At 31.0% G+C, this 21,929-nt stretch overlaps 5 protein-coding genes across 10 annotated transcripts in view; 3 read left to right on the top strand and 2 right to left on the bottom strand.

Moving 5' to 3' along the window:
• Nucleotides 1–741, top strand: part of LOC122636908 (probable cytochrome P450 301a1, mitochondrial) — a 4,833-nt gene extending 4,092 nt beyond the window's left edge. Inside the window, exon 11 of the mRNA XM_043828585.1 lies at nt 407–741. Coding sequence (XP_043684520.1) covers nt 407–514 — 108 coding nt within the window. The 3' untranslated portion in view covers nt 515–741. The remainder of the gene's footprint in view (nt 1–406) is intronic.
• Nucleotides 742–800: 59 nt separating this feature from the next.
• On the bottom strand, nt 801–3,827 carry LOC122636910 (transmembrane protein 120 homolog). The gene is made up of 6 exons (XM_043828591.1): nt 3,357–3,827; nt 2,785–2,903; nt 2,561–2,719; nt 2,166–2,258; nt 1,858–2,075; nt 801–1,765 (listed from the first exon to the last, which is right to left on the bottom strand). The coding sequence occupies exons 1-6, from the start codon at nt 3,423–3,425 to the stop codon at nt 1,359–1,361; spliced, it is 1,065 nt and encodes a 354-aa protein (XP_043684526.1). The 5' UTR covers nt 3,426–3,827; the 3' UTR covers nt 801–1,358.
• Nucleotides 3,828–4,417: 590 nt separating this feature from the next.
• Nucleotides 4,418–11,478, top strand: LOC122636909 (cytochrome P450 315a1, mitochondrial). 5 transcript variants are annotated; one of them, XM_043828586.1, is made up of 8 exons: nt 5,333–5,684; nt 6,090–6,099; nt 6,963–7,473; nt 7,756–7,946; nt 8,048–8,382; nt 8,496–8,720; nt 8,807–9,019; nt 9,108–9,769. In XM_043828586.1, exons 3-8 carry the CDS (start codon nt 6,986–6,988, stop codon nt 9,231–9,233), a joined length of 1,578 nt encoding a protein of 525 aa, XP_043684521.1. In that variant the 5' UTR covers nt 5,333–5,684; nt 6,090–6,099; nt 6,963–6,985; the 3' UTR covers nt 9,234–9,769. The 5 variants fall into 5 exon arrangements, 4 of the variants coding, with proteins under 4 accessions (XP_043684524.1, XP_043684521.1, XP_043684523.1 ...); XM_043828589.1 differs by lacking the exons at nt 5,333–5,684; nt 6,090–6,099 and adding an exon at nt 4,418–4,433; XM_043828588.1 differs by lacking the exon at nt 6,090–6,099.
• LOC122636907 (armadillo repeat-containing protein 5) lies at nt 9,863–13,082 on the bottom strand. The gene is made up of 6 exons (XM_043828584.1): nt 12,698–13,082; nt 12,393–12,613; nt 11,591–12,313; nt 11,290–11,465; nt 10,940–11,201; nt 9,863–10,831 (listed from the first exon to the last, which is right to left on the bottom strand). The coding sequence occupies exons 1-6, from the start codon at nt 12,950–12,952 to the stop codon at nt 9,898–9,900; spliced, it is 2,571 nt and encodes an 856-aa protein (XP_043684519.1). The 5' UTR covers nt 12,953–13,082; the 3' UTR covers nt 9,863–9,897.
• A 1,071-nt stretch (nt 13,083–14,153) lies between these two features.
• Nucleotides 14,154–21,900, top strand: LOC122636911 (active breakpoint cluster region-related protein). Of its 2 annotated transcripts, none has more exons than XM_043828592.1 (13): nt 14,154–14,884; nt 15,023–15,488; nt 15,554–15,791; nt 15,871–16,150; nt 16,222–16,401; nt 16,476–16,691; nt 16,966–17,085; nt 17,179–17,423; nt 17,502–17,763; nt 17,849–18,131; nt 18,205–18,475; nt 18,570–18,741; nt 18,863–21,900. In XM_043828592.1, the coding sequence occupies exons 1-13, from the start codon at nt 14,771–14,773 to the stop codon at nt 19,277–19,279; spliced, it is 3,264 nt and encodes a 1,087-aa protein (XP_043684527.1). In that variant the 5' UTR covers nt 14,154–14,770; the 3' UTR covers nt 19,280–21,900. The 2 variants fall into 2 exon arrangements, with proteins under 2 accessions (XP_043684527.1, XP_043684528.1); XM_043828593.1 differs by having other exon boundaries at nt 14,155–14,884; nt 15,557–15,791.
• The last annotated feature ends 29 nt before the right edge of the window (nt 21,901–21,929 follow it).

Here is a 21,929-nt window from a genome sequence, read left to right as displayed (position 1 = left end):
TTTTTTTTTTTCTTCTTAATGAAAAAGACACGATGTAGTATTTCTACGTTGCTTTGTAGTAACCGAAAGAGAAACTTACTATACGAATAAGGATAATTTTATTAAGATACGCTTCGTGGTCACGAGATATTCGTAGTAGTTAACTTTCTGACGGTTACGCTGAATGAGCTCGGACAATAAATGATTCCTGACTGTTTCATTCTTTCCTCTTTTGGTAGAACATTTTATAACTATAATTAAAACGTTCCAATTGTAATGCGTATAAAACGTTCCGTTTGTATTTCCCTTCCAATTATAATATTTTACCAAAGTAAATTAACATGACTTACATATCAGTATGTTGATAATTAAAGAGAATAATATTTATAATAACAATGTAAATATATATACAATTTCTTCATTTTAGATCCTGCAGTATTACAAAATAGAATATCATCATAAAAAATTAGATTATTATATCGACCCGATGTACACACCTAAAGGACCACTGAAATTAAAATTTATTAACAGATAAATCTCTTTATTTATAAGTCTATAGTTTATACTTGATGATGTAATGAAAATTAAAATGAATAATTTAGTTTTCAAAAGATGCACCTAGCGATAGGCAACACTCGATGCACGGATGTACGAAAAAGTTTGGAAAAATTATTGAGCAACATATAACAGACTTTCAACTCTATCTATCGGTCGAACGTACGAACTAATTATTGATATGATTAAATGTTAATTACTGTCTTATTTTTATTCAGGATGATAAAGTAAAAAATATTTGCCCTAAATAAAATTCCATACAATGGTTATGCAATTTTGTGTTTGTCACACTGGTATTTTTATTTATATATACATACATTATAATAAATACATTAAAAACAAATACTTTTCATATACGAACTGTCCCAGATAATTTGATACTTATAACAATTAATCACAGAAATCTATAAATCATAACAACACTTGTTTACCAAGCACAATCAATATTAAATTGACAGACATGTGCGTATAACTGAAGTAGACATATTACTTATTAAATAAATATTTCTATTATAGAGAACAGGTACCTTTTATTTATAATATTTATAATAAAAGATACGCATGTAATTATAAAACTTTGTTCATAATATTTTTAATGTTTTAATTTAAAAAGTATAAAGTATCATGGAACATGAAAAAATGCATTAATTTAAAATCTTTTATATAAAGAATTGATATGACGAAGACATCATCTATTTTATCGAGACTTATCTTCCCATCTATTGATTACACAAATATCATTTCATTCTGATATAAATTAACAAACCACTTTCCCTTTGTGATTGTTATTAATTTTATAATGTTCAATATCTATCTGTCCTTTTTTAATCACTTTTCTCAGATTTAACTTCCTCTTTTGAAATTTCCTTTCTGCGATCAGATTTATTTGTAAATACTCCAGGAAGATGATCCTTTACCTGTTCTCTTAATTTTTGCGGAATAACCATAACAGTTGTTGTGACATTTCCTAGGAATAATATCAAGAACATAGCACTAAGAACTGACACGTGCCAAGTAGCTTCTGGATGAGATATTAACATGAATAATGTATATGCGTTATAAAGCTGGAAAAAATATCCAACAAACAGAAATGGTAGGAGAAATGATAATCCTCGCCACATCCAAGAATGAAAACCTTCAATAGTAATATCCATATTATGTCTTTCACCTAATGCTTTTAAACGATAGAGAACACCATGCTGATAACGAAATTGTAGATATTGTACTATACCTAAAAATGTTAATATTGATAATACTTAGAAACACACAAGTCTGTTGGTAAAAAGATATCAAAAGTGTCATTACAAAGAATAGATAACTTACTAATATATACATTGAACCAGATAAATTGACCTCGAAATGCATACCAAGCACCTGTATTTGGCCACACTAATAAAACTGCAGATACTACAGTGGAGAGAAAGTGGTGAAACCGCCACCAACCTTTAATTCTTGATCCATTTACTTTAAGAATACTTTCTCTTATTGTTAATGTACAATAATACCAGACTAGAAGAAACATTAAACTCAGTTCCAATGTTCTAAAATAAAATTTTATAATATTAAAATATCATATACTTACAAAAAAAATAAATAATGGAAAAAGAACTAACTGATCCAATATATCTTACCTAACATTAGTAAACAGATTTAAAACAGATAGTACAAAACCAATCACAGATAATATTAATTTAAATTTTTCGTATTCATCTTTGTATTTAAATCTGAAAAAAAAAGTAGATCACAATCGCGTAACACAATGTCCAAATATTAATATAAAATATTCTATTTTCTTATTACATACGAATAATTAAAGATCATTGACTTGTTAATCAGGGAATTATATCCTTATATCTCCAGATCTTTATTTTTTTATGATTCATTAATTTGTCAAAAACTTCTCCTTTATTTACACCATTTTATTTTGAATGAAAGTAAATTTCATGAATTCGTATTCATAAAAAAATCAATAAAAAAAAAATCTCCCTGATTAATAGGTTAATATCATTAAAATTAGAAAGCTTACTTATCATTTTTATTCAGTATAGAAACATTAACACTGCCTAGTATAATTTGAAGATATACACCATTTGGTTTTGGTAAAGTTTGTTCCATTTCATGTAATTGCTGCTCTCTTCTTATCATATCTTTATCTAACGTCATTCTCGTATCGTTGTCCTGCAGTCTAAACAATTCATTTTTATATAACAGATACGATATATAAAGACTTGATTGCTATCACTCACTTACTGTTTCAGAGATTTTGAAATAATACCCATTCTGTATCTTTGATGAGAAATTCCTTTGACACATTTTGCTTGTAATTCTCTAACTTCTTCTAATTTAGCAAGATATTCCCTATTCAATGCCTATAATATAAATTGTATTACCGCTTAAACAGTAGATTTCAATTTTTAACGATTCGTATCATCCTAATGTTACAATGTAAAAACTAAATACTAGTTGTATAACTATTTGATCATTGTTCATCATTATAAAAAAATAATTGCTTTGTTATTAAAATAAAAAGGAAAAATAATAAAGAAAATAAGGATACTAAGAAAAACGCTGGAAAGATGGATAGGTTCAAAGTTCACACGTTGATTTCAACGTTACTGATGAGTATTTTCTTTTCTTTTACTGTCTTAATTCGATCTTTCATATGGTTCAGCAAAAAAATAAACAACTTAACCTCTCTCAATAAAGAATAATACTGTTCGACGAAGAAGAATGAAAACGAAGGAAACGTTTGATACGCACGCACACACGCATATATATATATATATATATTCTTACGAAAATTTTAATTACAATTCTTTTACCTCTAACTCCTTGTAATCTCGTGCTAAATCATTCCAATCTTTTAAACAAGATTCAACGTCGGTGTCCATTTTCTTGAAATAACTTTGACAATTTATTTCGTATATACTACGAGAATATTAAATAAAATTGTATGAAAAACTTAAAATGATTATCGTAGAAATCGTTTCCTCGTGTACGATCGTTTCAACGCACAACTACTGATTACTGAATACTTTGGTGTCACTATCGTTCTACGATATCGAGTACATCATGCGTGTTCCCGATCAATGATAATAAATAATAAACTCTCGTTGAATCAAAATAGGAGAAAAAAAATAATTCCAAAACAATATATCCGATCTCGATTATTCTATTATTATCGTCATATACTTCTTTCCTTAATTTATCACTTCTTTCGTAATTAAAAAATAAGTAAAAACTCCTCGTGATACGTAAAAATTCTTAAGGCACCCGACGCACCTTCTTACAACATTGCTCGCATGTCAATTTTGTGATTATCCAGCAGATGGCGTCACTTTCCTTCTAACTAAGAAAAATACAAATTTCATTAGGAAAAGATTTCAAGCGCCATCTTCCGATACGAAAGAAATTTAAAGTGTATTTTTTGAAGAGATATATGGGTTTGTTCGAATCTCTTGTCGTAACGAGTGTCGCAATGTTGGATGAATAATTATGATTTATTGAAATCAACCTCGTACATTCTTTTTTCTTTCTTTTTTTTCTTTCATTTTTTTCATCAATTATTGTCTCTATTTGCTAACATAATAATATGAGATAATTTCAATAATTAATATAGTCCATACAAGGTTATATGATACAAGAAGTGTTCTATACACATATGTGTGTATGATTACGTATATATATATATATATATATATATATATATATATATATATATATTATACGGAGCCAATTTAAAAAGTGTAGATTTTTCAACGGTCCTTGACCAAGCACGTTCCACCACGATTTGGAATGGAAAAAAGATGATTTGCATTAGGCGACTACTACTCTTCTTCTTTATATTCGTTTCAACGTAATAAAAGAAAAAGAAGAAAGAAACATTTGAATTTCAAATGGTAAATATTTTGTTTTTACAATTTTCATGGATCATAATATCTATATATGTGTACGTATATATATATATATATATATACACATGTATATATATATATGTACATATATGTATATATATATATATACACATATCAAAATATATATCTATATAATATTTTTTAATAATATACATCACAATGTATATTAATAACGTAATTAAAAAAAAATAAACGTTTCTTTTATTTTTATGCACTGTCGTCTATTTATCGCTAAATAGATAAAATTATCTGACACAACACATATATTTTGTTTTATTTAATTAGATTATTACAAGAGAAGAAAAAAACAAAACAAAAAAAAAAAAAACCAAAAAAGAAAGTAGAGTATTTATTGGTAACGTTGAATCACAGAGTTCAATGTTATTTCATTGGTAGTCGATTTTTAATCTCACCAAAATATCGTTCGAGTATCGCATTAATACGAGAAATAGATATTCCAGATCGATTGGTACGTCTATTGCATTATTTATAGAAGATATTATCGTGTTCAAAGTATTTGAATTCTATCAGACTTTAAAAGTAGATTTCTTCACTCTTCTTATTTATAGTATCATCATCTTCATCATCATCGTCATCATCACACACACACATACACATATATATATAGACATTATTTACCGCGAGTTTCAAATTTCCTCAAAAAGAAAAACAGAAAGTAGAATACGAAGAGAAGACGGAGGACAAATTTGTGTGAAAAATCAAACAAAAACTCATCGAATAAATCATAGAATATTTATCCTTAGAATATAACGAAAGTTTCTATACTTAAAACTTAACATAAACGATCCCCACTCTCGGAGTTTGAAGAGACTCGCAAGAAGATTTAAAAATGTTCGAAACTGTTAAACTCCAAGCAGTCTCGGTCGTCGGGTTCTCGAGTTAGCGACAAACCGAGCATGAGAAAGTATCCTACGCATATACATGTATATACACCCACACACATACACACACACACAAACACATACACACACACACACACACACACACATCGAGAACTTAGTAAAACGTGTTTGAAAGAACGGACATAGTTAGTGAACATTTATCGATAGATTAGTGATAGCTCGTTAAACGATATTTAATCGGACAAAACTGTGAAAGAAGTATAGTAATAAATTGGCGGGAGAAATATAAAAGATTTTTCAACATAGATTAGATACTAACGATATTTCTTCTCGCGATAACGAAAAACAGCGTATAGAGAGAGAAAGAGAGAGAGTAGGTATCTGTTCGAAAAAGTTACGACGTTTATATTTAAATACGAACGAGAGAGAGAGAAAGAAAGAAAGAAAGAAAGAAAGAAAGAAAGAAAGAGAAAGAGAGAAAGAGAAAGAGAGAAAGAGAAGAAAAAAAAAAAGAAACAAATGTGCAGGACGTTCAACGACGCGTGAACGATAAGAAAGGAGACGGGTGGAGTCGTTCGATCGACGATAACGATGTCGACGTCGTCGTCGTCGTCGTCGTCGTCGTTCTTCTTCTTCTTCTTCTTCTTCTTCTTCTTCTTCTTCTTTTCGTCGTCATCATCGTCGACATTAAATGTTCGAGGTGAAGCGTCCTGTTAGCCAAAGAGAAAATATAAAATTGCGGTCTGAACGGGTGTTATAAACTTGTAGAAGAAAAGTTGAGAAAGAGAGTTTGTCGATCGAATAAGAAGAAGAAGAAGAATTCTTCGTTGTTCTTCCGTCTATGAATAAGAGGAAGAAGAAGAAGAAGAAGAAGAAGAAGAAGAAGAAGAAGAAGAAGAAGATAGTGGAAGGGGGTTGAGGATAAAGTAAACGGGCTTCTAGATAACGGCATAGTTCAACAACGGTATTCGATCTCGAGGCGCGAACCAAAGAAGAGAAGTTCTGATTGGTTGTCGGCTTGACGCCGCTTTCCGGTCCGATTTCCGGTCTCGACATTCAGCCGCGAGCTTCTAACGCGCGCGGTTACGCACTGTGTTCCGATTTCGTTTAATATAATTGAAGTTTATACGAAAGAAAAAAAAGAAGAAAAAAAAAAAAGAAAAAGGAGAGGAAAGGACGACAGAAAAAAAGAAATTTACACGCGCGCACGTAGATACGTACAACAACAACAATTATTATTGTCTCTGTAATTTAAATTAATTGAATTAATTGATTGAATTGATCGAATTGAAATTAATTGGATACGTTCGATCGTGTGTATGTAATCGTATTGAAACTAAATTAAAAGAAGAAGAAGAAGAGAAGGAGGAGAAAGAAAAAGAAGATTGAAATAGGAGAGTCAGAAAACGTGATCGTCGTTAAAAACATGATCGTTTGAATTTGATCGTCGTTTCTAATTTCGCACGACGAAGTTACACAAGTCTTCGAAAGTATTCACGAGTTTATCTGAGACAAAAATTATTCTAATCGTTCATTAACTATCGTATTGTAACTCTCTTTCTCTCTCTCTCTCTCTCTCTCTATATATATATATATATATATATATACACACGCATCTTTATCTTTTCTTCTTTCTTCTTTTCTTTTGTAGAAAGAACATATTTATTGTCGAGAATGCGTACCTTATGGTCGAGTTTGAAAAGATCTCGTCCATCTTTGTTTAATACGGTTTCAATATCAAGAAAAAAAGTTCTCGTTAATTGTAACGTTCATGAGAGATACGAGGAGAATAAAAAAAAGTTGAATATATCTTCTTCTGGAGAATCTCACGACAGAAAATACGTAACTTCGGCTACTACAACGACGAACGTTACTTTACGGGAACCACCGAGACCAAAAGGATTTCCGGTATTTGGAACCATCTTTGAATTTGTAACTACCGGTGGCGCTAAGACGCTTCATGAATACGTCGATCGTAGACACAAAGAATTAGGACCAATTTATAGAGAACGTATCGGTCCGATAATGGCAGTTTTTATTAATTCACCTCAGGAATATCGAAGGATTTTCAGACTCGAAGGACCAACTCCTAAACATTTTCTTCCTGAGCCATGGGTTCTCTATAATGAGCTACGATCTTTACAACGAGGATTGCTTTTCATGTATGTGAATTTTTTTCATAGTAAAACATAATAATTTCATTAAATAAATATATATAATAATTATATTAATTTATAACAATATAAAAATCTCGGATATATATATATATATACTTTTTCATAATAGAAATTAATATGATTTCATATTATAATAATATTGATAAATTATACTATGTATATTATATAAATAATATAATAATATTAATACGTTCATATAACTTCATAGAATTCACATAGAATATAATTAAATGATCTAGTAATTAGATTGATAATATTGTTTTGTAGGAACGGAGAAGAATGGTTACAATTTCGACGAATATTAAACAAGGTGATGCTGTTGTCAGATCCAACCGACATGTTCGTTGGTCCATGTCAAAAAGCTGCTGAGGGACTAGTAGAAAAATGGATGAGTCAACTCAGCAATGATGATATTTTATCCCAATTGGAAACTCAACTTTATCAATGGTCGATCGAAGGTGAATATATTTATAATTATATTATAACGATTATATTACTCTTCGAGATATTTAATTGGGTACTTTATAAAAAAAGATATATATATATATATATATAATAGCGATGTTGGCGACTTTAATGGGATCTACGTGGCATCGTCATAAAGCAAAAATATCACGAGATTCAGAGAATTTGGCTAGAACATTGCATAAGATATTCGAATATACCGCTGAATTATCAATGTTACCGGCAAAATTAGCGAAAACCTTGAGATTACCTTCTTGGAATAGATTCGTTGAGTCTGCTGATTCGGCGTTAAGTATCGTTCGAACGTTGGTACCGGAAATGGTTCGCCTTGGAGGTGATGGTCTACTGCAGACGATGATGGATGAAGGAATTCGGGACGATGATCTTGTTAGGATAGTAACTGATTTTATTATAGCTGCTGGCGATACGGTATTTTTCTTCGTTATTACAAATAATCAATGATCTAAAAATTTGATTGGTTTTATATTGTTTAAAATACATGTTAACGTGTTTAATCAATTTCATTTTGGTTTTATTTTAAGACGGCTTTCTCGACTCAGTGGATGTTATTTTTACTCGGTAATGATCCAGAATTGCAAGAGAAATTGTTTGAATCTATTAAAAATCTTTCGTCGAAGGAAATCTTGCGTGATTCATTGATAAAAGGAGTCATTAAAGAAACACTTAGGCTCTATCCAATAGCTCCGTTTATCACGAGATATTTACCAGAGGATAACGTCATCGGTGGATATTTCGTGCCTAAAGGGGTACATGAAAGTTTCTTTTCTTATTTGTTTTATTTTATAATGTTTGTGTTACGTTTATAATAATTAATGATGCGTACTTTATGTAGGAATTACTTTTATTGTCATTGTATTCGAGTAGCAGAGATCCTACGAATTTTCCACGACCGAACGAATTTTATCCAGAACGATGGATCCGAACGGAAAATGGTAATTATCAGGATGTAATTCATCCTCATGCTAATATACCATTCGCTTTAGGCGCAAGAAGTTGTGTCGGTCGAAAACTCGCAGAAATTCAAATATCTCTTGTTTTAGCTGAGGTAATATTGAGAAATAATTTGAGAAAATATTAGATCAAAAATTTTCTTACTTTATTAAATATTAATAATGGGTATTATCTATTTTCAGCTTGTTCGTACTTTTAAGATAAAATGCATGAATAAAGATGAAGTGAAATTGATATTGCACTTGATCTCTGTACCGTCTAAACCGATAAAGCTTAAATTAATACAGAGAAATTTTACGGAAAGATAGCAGAAAAGCTCAAAATAATATCAGCGAATCATATATGAAGATTTATACATTTCTGGTAACTTTTTACATTTTAGTATATTTAATTACATTGTTTTATTAACCAGACGGTTAAAAGAGACAAAATAATTTTTTACAACCTCGTATTATTTGTATATACAATTCAGAAATTAAATTATTATTTAAGTAATAAGAATGCTGCAAGTTATAAAAATGTGTGCGATTTAGTAAATTTAGTAAATGTATTATATGTTAAATTCTTAAATATACCAAGGAATGTAAAAAAATTGGATTTCTCTTATAATTTCTTTTTTACTCTCACAATTTTTCTGTAACTTACAGCCTTCTTTCTCTTATTGTAAGAATTTAAATTGATAACTAATTTCCTCCTTCTCCATTCTGTTGTGTACACAATTGTATCATACATGATGAGGCATTTAACATTATGACCTCGGTTATCTTTTTTCTGCGCACGATTATTAAATAATGTGCATGGTAAGTTTATTCAAGTTTAAAATTATTATATTATATATTATATTATACAGAACAATAATTATATATATATATATATGTATAATATTTATATTATAATATATAATATATATATATATATACGATTAATATATCTATATCATATCACAATTATGCTTAATTATTATTAATTAAATCAGCGTTGGCACAAACCACTATTAATAATTTCCTTTATTTCATCTAAAAATTCAGGAAAGCTACTATTATTAGAAAATTCACGAAATGCTTGGATTCTTTCAGTCTTTGACATTTTTGCCGAGAGAAAACTCTTAACGCAGCAAGTTTTAAGTTCGTAACAAGAATTATTTCTTGCCCAATTCCATGCTCGACTGAAATTTTCATAGCTAAGCATAGCTATTGAACTTTCTGTTAAAATATCTGAAATATCAGACATAAGAAATTTATCTGCTAATAAGGCAGCATCTAAAAGTGATTCAATAGTCCTGTTTTCAAAAGCAGCACCATTAGCAGCCAAAAGTAGTATGTTTAGTCCTTCCTTCGATGTATTTCTTAATTTAACACGCCTCTTTCCAGATTCAGAAAAATTTCCTTCAAGCATTGCACAAAAAACATCTGATTTTTGACATAAAGTTTGTCTACATGCATCGACCGTTGTACCATCATCTAATTCAAACGTAACTACTGATGGCTTTGGAAGACTTTCATAAAGTTTTGGATAATCAGTTGTAACAGTGTCTGGTATTAGACCCTTATCGATAACCTCAGGGCGAATTTGCAATGTATTTGCCAATTGGCAAATCGACCAGACAGCATTTTCAATCAGTGCATGTTCTCTATCGTTTAATATATTTAATATTAATTGTAAACCGCCATGATTATTTAATAACGATTTCAAAATAAATTTAGACTTGATTATAAAAGGTATAGATACAGCGACCATTGATTTATGAGATTCTTCACCACGTAATAATATTGATGTAAGATCTCCAATAGCACCGCCAGTTTCGGCTAAAGCACATAGATGTCGAGTATAATATTCTGAGCCATATAAAGTTTGCGCTTCGAAGACAAAACCTTGCTTCAATAACGGAACTAAATAGGCGCTATTCCTAAAATAATCATTTATCTATTATTACCTTGTTTATCGATTAATATTAAACGTCAATTACATAGTAATACTAGATGTGAATTATACGAATAATACAGTTTTTATTTACCTTACTATTCTGGTAAGTATTCTAGAAGCCCTAGGATTTTTTGCATACCGAATATATTCTGATAATGGTTCAATTGTTATTGGATCAGCTAATCTCTCTATAGGTTCAGTAAAGTGACTCAATCTGCTTAATAATGCTAAGGTCCATGCACTTGTATATTCAGAGGAAGTAATCTTATGAAATGTTCCTGAATCACGAGATTCATCCTCTTCGATTGATAATGACTTACAGCTTTTCAAAGATTCTACTTCTTCTTGAGGTTCTATATATGAGAATGTTTTATGTTATGATTCTTATTTTTACTTTAATCGTTATAATATACTTTCAAAGAAAACTCATAATTAATATACCTTCTTCATATTCTCCCCATTCTGTGTCACTACAAACAGGACTATAGTTATCTTCTGCATTTTCATCTGTTTCTGCAGAATCATAAAATGGTAATGGTGGTGTACTCGGAGGAGAAGAGAATACACTCGTAGAACTACATGGACTCCAATCATCTCTAGGATAATCTACACTGAATCTGAAAGTTATATATTTATTTTTTTTTTTTTTTTTTTTTTTTTTTGTAAATATTTCAAAGAATAATCACACGGACATAGTAATCAATAAAAAAATAAATTTGTAAAAATAAATGATAACACTAACCGTCCTATCATTGATTTATAATACTTTGAATCCGTTTTTTTATCTAAGGGTGAATCATTCTTTCGTTTTTTAGATATCTCTTGCTCTTTTCTGTTTTCCAATACATTTTCCACCATTTTTTTTAATTTCATAATTAGCACATCTAGTAATCCATTTTTAATCATTATTGAAATACTTGGATCGTCATATATAAATTGTGCGAGAGCATGTAATAACATAGGATGATATTTTTCAATATCATTTTTTCTCAAAAGTGTAAGCATGAGTTCTAAACCAGCATTATCTCTGATTTTTGCACGATTGACTGCTTCTCGACAAAACAAACACAGACTCAGTAGTATTTCTTTGGACAATTTTGAATGTTTACTGATTAAAGATATTAAAATTTCTATTGCTCCAGAACATCCCAGAATAGGACGACATTCTGCTATTTGGCTAAGATTACAAAGACATTTAATTGCCATTTTATTATTTGTACTACAGTTGTCAACAATGCACTTGTATCCCTCCAAATCTTTCTCTCCTTGCATTTGTTCTCCACAGCGAGGATCGAGACTGATAAGAAAAGCACACATGGCTTTTAAACATACTTCTACTAATTCTGAATATTTTGTATTTACAATAGCTTTTTCATTAGCTATGACTAATAAACCTGTAATATTCTTTATGATCCCTGTTTCCAACATGTCTTCTCTACAACCTTCGTGCATGCTCCAAATATTTCTATAAAAAATGATATATATATAAGATCTTGATAAAATACAATAATAATATTACGATGAAAACTATTATGATAATTTACCTTATTGCTCTGACTACCATTAGGTACGTTTGCATATTTGCCTTTGATTGTAATAATTTAGCAAGTGCATGTACGGATCCAGCTTCGTACAAAGATCTAGCATGCCAGCCGCATTCGCATAAATTACCAATCAATCTACAAGCACGACAATGAAGAGAATTGTCCAATTTAAAATTTTGTATTATGTAAAGTACATAGTATCCTATTTTAGTCCCTTTAACCTGTTATAATAGAAAAAGCAAATAAATAAAAATAAAATATTGTTAAGTGAAAATTTACCACTATTTAACATGGATTGAAATTACCTCCTCCCTTGTATCGGAAATCATGCATGCATTTGCTAATATACTTAGTGTCATATTTAAAATTTTTAAATCCTGAGAGCGTAATAATTTGATTAAAATATTAAGACCTCCATCTTTAACAAATTGTCTATAGCATTTGGAATCAGATTTGAGTCGTGCCAGACAGGTAGTGATACCACTCTTAGAATTATTTTTTAAGTACTTCGATAATTCTATAAAAAGTGAATGATCTGATTTTTCATTTAACGATGACATTTGTGAAAAAATGTTAAAATTTCTCTAAAATTCTAATTATTATAGATCGTACATAACCTCAAAATAGTTGCGCTGTTGCAGAGCGACAACTGCTAGAGTGGTACAGCATGTTACAAAAATGAATGTCGCACGATTTCCTTTTTCAAAATCATTAAACGATTATCGAGCTTAATTTTTCTTTTCTAAACATAACAAAATTGTAAGAATGTATCATTTAAGATTTCTTATAAGATTACAAAATTTTCATAATTATTATAAATTAATTTCTCATCATCTTTTCGAAGAAACCGCCATATTTTCGTAGTAATCAACATTAACGATACGCGGCGCTATGAACACCGATAAATTGCCGGAATTATTCAAAATCAGATGTATCGTATATCATAATTATTCATAATCCATGCGAAAATTATGTTATAATAATTGTTCTTATATTTTTTATATAAAAATTTTTTCAATTTTTCATTCGGTTGAGCGTGACTAAAGAAATACGCCAATATTCAACCATTAATAACGAATATTCGAATAATTTCCCATGCGTTCTTATGAAAGAAATATTTCAATGATGATTCGGCAATTCCTGCGAGATAATTAAATAATACGAAGGTATTGAATTACACGTATACATATATATCTCGAAAATTCATCGAGAGTTATACACACGCACTTTTAACATAACCTATTATTTAATAAATATTTCCGACATATTCAAAAATGTACGATTAATTTCAACAATTAAATTCTTCTCTCTGTTGCATGTAATATAGTTGTCACAAACAATAATTCGTATCATCAATAAGATTGTTACTTTTCACGCATGAAATTATCACTTTCCCCCTTTTTCCTCCAAAAAAAAAAGAAAGAAAGAAAAAAAAAAGAAAAAGAAAGGAAAGAAAGAAAAAGAGAAGAAAAGAGAGAGAGAGAGAGAGAGAGAGAGAGAGAGAGAGAGAGAGAAAGAGAGAAATAACATAACAAACATTAGTTCTTTTCTCAATAATCGCTTTCGTTTATTAGGTCATAAAAATCATTAGAACACGTTCGAACATAATTATAAGTTTTTCATTTCGGTGTTATTAGAGCAAGAGAGCATTTATTAAACGGATGAAAAATTGAGGAGAGATTGTTCATAGAGCGAAAGAGAGCGAGCGAGAGAGAGAGAGAGAGAGAGAGAGAGAGAGAGAGAGAGCGAGAGAGTGGGAGAGAGAGAGAGTGGGAGATAGGGTTGGAAGAACACGTAATATCTGTAACGAGCGGATATTCCAGGGAGTAAAAAGGCCCTCCTACCGTGACCAAGGGAAATCCCAATTTGATTCGGTACGTTCGTCGTCCCTGAATGAATGAATGAATATCTACGGGGGCTAGAATTACGTCGAAGAGAATATGGCGGAGGCGTGAAAATGTTAGGAGAGGGCACGGGGATCGGATTGTGACCTACGCGGGGTGGAGACGTCGAGCGATGTCGACAAGATGACAGCGGCTCTACGATGCTTGAAAGGTTGATTTTTCAATGCGATATTAAAGAGTATCGAGAAGTAATTAAAGTGATAATCGTTAGACGTTTGTCGATGACTTATGCCGCGTGTCTCGCGTTGTTCGTACATCCTAGTGTATCATCATTATCATCATCGTATCTGTCGTATCGATAAGACGATCTACGATCATACGAAATTCAGAGGAGAGACGAGTCACGATCGCCGCGCCCGTGAGATGTACACAGCGTCCTGAGTTGTTGTTATTTTCCTTCTCCTTCTTCTCTTCTTTCTCCTCGTCCTCGTCGTCGTCATCGTCGTCTTCAACGAGGAGTGACGAAGTCAAACGATGAGTGTTTTTGGAGATTTTCAGCGCGTCTGGGTACAGAGATTCCCGGATAGCGCTTTACCGGCTGCTTGGGAGGAAGACGTCAGGGCGAATTTAGTCAAACACAAGCAAAAGGTAAGTGAAATCTTACGTCTGTTGACAATAATGATATCTCACGCATGTGATGTGTTTACTTTTGATAAGGAGAATTGTTACCTCGAGTGGAATAGTTCTAATCTATTAGATGTAGATTGTAATTATGTTTATTTTTAGGTAACAGCCTTGAGAGAGGAACTTGAGAAAGAAGAGTTCTACGTCGAGTATTTAGAACGATTATTGGCGGATGTTGAAAGACACAAACAGTTGGCTAATAGTACCAATGCTACGCTGCTTGACAATAAGCAGAATTCCGCGGAACTTAAAAGTGGAAAACATTCTTCTGAAAATAGCGAATCTGCAAACTCTGGACATTGTCAGAATACGGATACTTCTCCGCCACCTCTTCCAGTACGAGAAGACATTAGCAAATTTCAGGATAAATGTGTTTCCGAATTGAGCTCTACGCTTGGAACTAATAAAAGACCTAAGAGTGAGATACCTAGAAGTCCTGAAAAAGTGCCTGAAACCAGAAGAAATAGTGATCCTGATGTGCCAAGTAATTATGTCACTGTAATAGAAGTTACCGGAAGTTCGAAAAAAGAAAAAGCCGATGCTTCTTTTAAAGAGGAAGATGAGAAAGGTAATATTTGTAATGTTACAAAATTATGTATTTGTTATATTCCATTGACATAACTTCAAATAAAGTAGAATCTGAGAAAGCTCTTAATGAGGATGGAGAAGATGGAGATGCAGAGGCATCCGAAGAAGAACCATATTATGATTCGGTAGCTTTGGATCAGACAGGAGAATATGTGTATATTGACGCGCGTGTTCCACCTGTAGGTAATAATAATGCCAGCAGAGCACCTCCACGTAGACCACCATCGCTTCCGGAATCTCCAGGCAATCAGAGTAACTACGTCAACATAGATTATTTTATACAGTAAGTTCATTATTATTCTATAATGTGAAATACATACGATCGAAGATATATAACGTGTTAATTTTTATGTATTTTTCAGACATAGAGCAGCGATGGATAGCGAAGATGAAGAAGGTGCAAGTCCAGCACCACCCATTTTATTACGTGCACTTAGTACAGATAACGAAACTGGAAGTAGCGACGCTGAACCATTAAGTTTAAGTGAAGGTAGTTTGGAATCACCTACACCTACTACACCACGCAGACAGGAGAAAAATAAAGATAGAGAAGATGATAGAACATCTATGGTTAAGTGTATTGTAAATTCTGTGGTAGAAAGTGAAGCGGTATATGTAGAATGTTTAAATGTTATGTTGCAAGTAAGTAATCTATGTTTTCAAATTTTTTTAATTAAAACAATATATCTATTAATATTATATTCAAATTATAGTATATGAAAGCTATCAGAGCAACGTTAACTACGTCTCAACCAGTTATTTCGGAAGAAGAATTTGGTACTATGTTTTATAAAATCCCTGAATTACATAAACTACATCAAAACTTCCTAGATGAACTTAGAAAAAAAACAGAAAAGTGGGATTTTAAAACTACAATAGGGGAACAATTTAAGGTATGTTTAAAAAATATAATAAGAAAGTTATCCTTGTTAATTATATACTTATACTATTTATAATTTAATTACAGATTATGGCCAGCAATATAGGTTTATATGGAGCATTTTTACATAATTATGCTCGCGCTACTGATACCGTTCGTAGATGCTCTGCTCATTCGACTCAATTTGGAGAAATTACAAGAGACATACGACTTAGAGGATTTCCTAAAGGTCCAGGTTTATCACTTGAAGATCTTCTACATAAACCTGTAGCTCGTGTTCAAAAAAATGCATTAGTGCTACATGTATGTGCATATTTATAATTCCATAAAAAATTAAATGAATTTTGTATTATAGATAATACCATTCTTTCTTTCTTTCTTTCTTTCTTTCTTTCTTTCGTCTTTTTTCTTTTTTTCTTTCTTCTTTATTTTTTTATTTTATTTTAAAAAAATTGATAAGGCAGATTTCTAACAAGATTTTAGTTGTATCATGTTTTATATATCCGATTAATATATCCATGAAGAGTTTATCTTATCTGTAATATCATATTGATAATTTGTCTTCGATCGATTGTAGGATCTTCTTAAGCATACACCAATGAATCATGCTGATCATGCGCCACTCTCAGAAGCACTTGCTATGACTAGGAATTTTCTTGATGAATTTAATATTATTCAAACAAAGTCGATGTTCCCAGTAAGGACTTTAATATTTATATATTACACATTTTTGTAAGTATATATATATGTATATATCCATGATGTATTAAAAATTTGTTTGATTTTACAGAGTCATGACAGAGCACAAAGAAGATTAGTGAAAAATTCGTTTGTTGTTGAACTCTCTGATGGTCATAGGAAATTGAGACATCTCTTTTTATTTAACGATGTTATTGCTTGTGCGAAATATAAAGCTTCAGGTAGAGATAAATTTACGTTTGAGTTGAAGTGGTACGTGCCAGTTGCAGAAGCTGTTGTTACCGAAGATGGTGTTGAGCCACGAGAGACTAGTCCAGCTAATGTAGTTGCTTTGAGGTATGTAATAACGAACAATTAATTGTAATCTTATTATATTACCAATGTTTTCAAATCTTTTAATAATAATTTTTATAGATCTCAAGCTTGTACTGTGAGAGATCAAATTTTGTGGGAAGAACGAAATGATGAAAAAAGAATTAGACTTGGCGGTAGAGGTTCCGAAAAAAATCGAAAGAAACTAGCAGAACTTGAAGCACAATTGGTATTAGCATCACCAAATCTAGTAATGCGTGTAGCACATAAAAATCAACATCGAGTGCAAAATGCATATACTTTCTTTCTGTCCAGTGAGTTTGAACGGTCTCAATGGATCGAAGCAGTGGAAGCATTGCAACAGGTATATATATTTAAATCTTTCTAAAATGTTGATACAATATAGACTATTAGAACACAAAAATAATATATAAATTTTTTAATTATAGGGTGGTCAACCACCAGGACCTCTACCTTTGACGATGTATGAATTGCAAGCATGGGTTACAGCTTGTCGAACATATTTACAAACAGACATGGGTAGTTACTTATTAAGATCTGGACGTGATGAGAGTTTATTACTTGGGGATTTGCATCTAACTTTGCTCGGTTTAACACCACCAGGATTAGATAGAATAGGAGATCTGTATATCATTGTAGAAGTGGATAGTTATGGACATTACTTTAAACGAGCTAAAAGTCGAGTTATAAGGAGTCAGGCTCCAACTTGGGGTAAGCAAAAAAAAAAACTATAAGTCATGTTTATAATATTAATAAATCATGATATATTTTTCTTATATTGAAGGTGAGACTTTTGTGGTCGAATTAGAAGGTAGTCAAAATGTTAGAATTTTACTTTATGAAGAATGTGGGACACGATCAGTATTAAGAGGCAAATGTATTCAAAGATTAAGTAGGTCATGGTTGCAATCCGATCAAGTTGAAAGATCCTTGAGTTTGGGTCCAGCAACATTAGATGTAGCTCTTCGATTTGTTCCCAGTGAAGTAACATTGAGGCGAGTGCCATCGGCTAAACCTCAAGGCTTATTTGGTGCTCGAATACAACAAGTTTGCAAGTACGTTTAACAATTATAAAAAATCATATCCTTCTTTGAACATATAAATCAATTAATTTTTTTTTTTTTTTTTTTTTTTTTTTTTTTTTGATAGACGAGAAAAACGTGATGTTCCATTCATTATAACTGCGTGCGTACGAGAGGTGGAAAGAAGAGGTGTTGGAGAAGTAGGATTATATCGAGTATCTGGATCAGCATCCGATTTAACAAAACTTCGTAAATCATTTGAAAGTAATTCGTACGAAGCAGAGCAGCTTCTCAAAGAGGTTTGTATCGTTATTAAAAAATTTATCGTAACATATAGAAAATATTTTTTCTTATTGTTTTATATGTCAATATATACATACACATATATATATATATATACATATACATATACATATACAGGTTGATGTTCATTCCGTAACGGGCGTTCTGAAATTGTATTTACGTGAGATGCCTGAGGCATTATTTACAGACGCCCTTTATCCAGCATTTTTGGAAGCTTTCCAAACTGGAGAACTATCAAGGGGTGCGGCTTTACGACGAGTATATGAAGGATTACCGTCCGTAAATAAAGCTGTTATCGATTTTCTACTTGCTCATTTAATTCGTGTCAACAAACACGAAGCACAAAACAAAATGTCGTTGCACAATTTAGCAACAGTTTTCGGGCCAACGCTTTTACGCCCAGGTACAAATTCTCGGTCCGATTCTAAAAGTCGAGACCCTTTGGCTGCAGGTACTGTAGACGTTATGGCACAAGCTGGTATACTCTATTGTTTTTTACAAATGCATATGCAACAAAACAATCAATCACTCTAGTCGAGAGTTTATTATCGGTGAAACACCATAACGCTGCCTGAGAATAATTCAAAATATTTGTATTCACGATTGAAAGTGAATTAAATTATACTAATATAATGAGAAAACAATGGCAGAGAAATGGCTTTAAAATGATAAATCTAACGATGTTTTCTAACGTATTTTATTAGTCACGCGATGTATTATCTTGCAACGCTGATGTAGACATCGAGAGTCGAAATATATAAGCAGTAGGCAATGCTTACAAGGGGAGTTCACGATAAAATCCATGCATTCTTAATTAAGTTTCCTATGTGTGCTAACAACAACAACAACAACAATAATAATAATAATAATACAACAATAATATTCTGTGTTCAACACGAGAAAGTTCCATAAAAAAAAAAAAAAAAAGAAAAAAAAAATAATAATAATAACCGTTTGTCGACAAAACGAACGTCTCAAGTGTACAAAACAAAACAAAACAAAAAACAAAGAGAAGAGAAACAAACAAACAAACAAAAAAGTAAGCTTAATTACGAACTTAAACAATTTTATCGCAAAACGCTCCTTGTTAAATAAATTCCTGGTGGATGTATGTATGTATGTATGTATATGTACGTGCTTCCACCGTAACCCATACAAGTATTGTTAGCAGAGTGGACACTATCGGAGTTGAAAAAAAAGCATTGATATGTTTTTACTCCAAACAAAAAAAAAAAAAAAAAAAAAGTCCATAATATATTTTTTACTTGACATTGTATTCAAACATATGAGGTTCCAGTGACGATCGTCCACGTGATTGAATTCTATCCATTTCAAACGAAATTTCCTACGAGAGAGATGCAAAGAAGTCTGGTCAAATGCATCATCCGTGTGCGCGCTTTAGAAATTAAGGACATAACATTTTCGTAAACAGCGTGTGTTCCTAGCAGATAATCTAAATTTTCTTATACACGGTTCTCTTTATATTTATGCAATAATAATGTCCACACAGTGTATGTATAACTCTATCAGTATACTCAAAAACTCACTCCACGTTCCTAAGACGTTTTTTTGCAGCAGACGTGAACCTTCAGGAACCTATGTTCCTCTACATACACACACATATATATATATATATATTCATATACATATAATATATATATAATACAATTCATATTAAATACATTTTATTATTCATTTTTATTTTTGAGCTCAATGCTGAACTTTCTCAAAGGAATCGCATTCTAATTAAAAAGAAAAAAAAAGAAACAAAAAGAGAGAGAAAAGAAAAAACAGACATATAGGAGAGGATCTTTTTTTTTATTTTGACAATGAATGATTATTCATTATAAAACTCAAGAAAGAAATCTTTCATTATTCAATTGTGATTGGACTTATCTGCATACATTGAGCATTTTATTTTATAACTGTACTGCCGAACACAAAAGAAAGCTATTGCTATTATTCGATAGTACTTGTCGACTAACTTAGACTTGACACGTTTTAAATATTGTGTTGCAACATGTATATCGGAGGGGGAACATTGTAATATACAGGTGTCAACTTGTGTGTAATTAATAATAATAGTTTTTAGTTTGATGCATCAAATGTTTCAGGCATTCGTTGTACTTCATACAAGTTAATTTGACAAATACTTCCTTTATTTTACGTTATCAATTATTATTTTTTTTTCTTTTTCTCTATATATATATATGTGACCTTATGGATCAAGAAACTTCAATGTTGTTTTATTGTAACACATATGTTTTGTTTATAATATATAATTTGTTTATAATATCTAACGATCTGTACGTATATATCGTTTAAAGTCAAAATGCAGTTTAATGCGATGCCAAAGAGAAAGATTCCAATACTAGTTAAGAGAGGGAAGGAAAAGAAAAAAGGAAGGAAGAAAGAAAGAAGGAAAGAATGAAAGAATGAAAGAAAGAAAGAAAAATAAATAAATAAAAAAAGAAATAAAACGATGCATTTGGCAGTACAAATAAATATCTGACAAATACCAGCAAATTGCTAGGAATGCTAAAGTATCTTTGTGAGCTTTATATTGAACGTCGACAAAAATGATAAGTTTTGCTAGAGTTCAATAAGAAGAAAAAGTAAAAAAGGCGTTCGTTATAAGAATAAGTAAACAAAACAAAAACAAAGAAGTAAAATAAAGATAAAGAAAGAAAGAAAGAAAGAAAGAAAGATACTGAAGAAATGAAGATACTTTCATGAATGGACGTTTATGCTTGTATACGGTGGCAACTATCGTATGTATGAAATTTGTACGTGTGTGTATGTGCGTGTGCGTGTGCGTATGCGTGTGAATAATGTATGTATGTATGCATAACCCGCGCCCAATGTATTATATAGTAAATACAGGATACTTTTAATTTTTATATTGTAGTCTAAGGCTAAGTCCTTTTTTGTACATTCATATGAAATGTAAAGACGAGTTTCTGCTATTATTATTATTATTAATATTATTATTATTATTATTATTATTATTATTATTATTATTATGTTATTATTATGTTATTATTCTATGGTAAATGATAAATGATTCCAACGATCACAGTATTTGCTATAAAGTTCGGTCAAACTAGCATTGACGATGTACTGCCAAAAAAAAAAGAAAAAAAAAAAAAAAGAAATATTAACAAAAACTTGAAAAAATGCTTGC

The sequence above is a fragment of the Vespula pensylvanica genome, chromosome 24 (assembly GCF_014466175.1).
Source record: "Vespula pensylvanica isolate Volc-1 chromosome 24, ASM1446617v1, whole genome shotgun sequence".
Lineage (NCBI taxonomy): Eukaryota > Metazoa > Arthropoda > Insecta > Hymenoptera > Vespidae > Vespula > Vespula pensylvanica.
The sequence above is the reverse complement of the archived record's forward strand: the minus strand, read 5'-3'. Positions and strand labels throughout refer to the sequence as shown.

Coding starts and splice junctions, on each gene's coding strand:
- LOC122636910 (XM_043828591.1), bottom strand. CDS start 3,425: ATGGACACCGACGTTGAATCTTGTTTAAAAGATTGGAATGATTTAGCA. Junction 2,720..2,784: donor ATTTCAAAATCTCTGAAACA/GTAAGTGAGTGA, acceptor TGAATTGTTTAG/ACTGCAGGACAACGATACGA. Junction 2,259..2,560: donor ATACTGAATAAAAATGATAA/GTAAGCTTTCTA, acceptor TTTTTTTTTCAG/ATTTAAATACAAAGATGAAT.
- LOC122636911 (XM_043828592.1), top strand. CDS start 14,771: ATGAGTGTTTTTGGAGATTTTCAGCGCGTCTGGGTACAGAGATTCCCG. Junction 16,151..16,221: donor GTTTAAATGTTATGTTGCAA/GTAAGTAATCTA, acceptor TTCAAATTATAG/TATATGAAAGCTATCAGAGC. Junction 18,476..18,569: donor CGAATACAACAAGTTTGCAA/GTACGTTTAACA, acceptor TTTTTTTGATAG/ACGAGAAAAACGTGATGTTC.
- LOC122636907 (XM_043828584.1), bottom strand. CDS start 12,952: ATGTCATCGTTAAATGAAAAATCAGATCATTCACTTTTTATAGAATTA. Junction 12,314..12,392: donor ATGGTAGTCAGAGCAATAAG/GTAAATTATCAT, acceptor CATTTTTTATAG/AAATATTTGGAGCATGCACG. Junction 10,832..10,939: donor ATACTTACCAGAATAGTAAG/GTAAATAAAAAC, acceptor TGATTATTTTAG/GAATAGCGCCTATTTAGTTC.
- LOC122636909 (XM_043828589.1), top strand. CDS start 6,986: ATGCGTACCTTATGGTCGAGTTTGAAAAGATCTCGTCCATCTTTGTTT. Junction 7,474..7,755: donor CAACGAGGATTGCTTTTCAT/GTATGTGAATTT, acceptor ATTGTTTTGTAG/GAACGGAGAAGAATGGTTAC. Junction 8,721..8,806: donor GATATTTCGTGCCTAAAGGG/GTACATGAAAGT, acceptor TACTTTATGTAG/GAATTACTTTTATTGTCATT.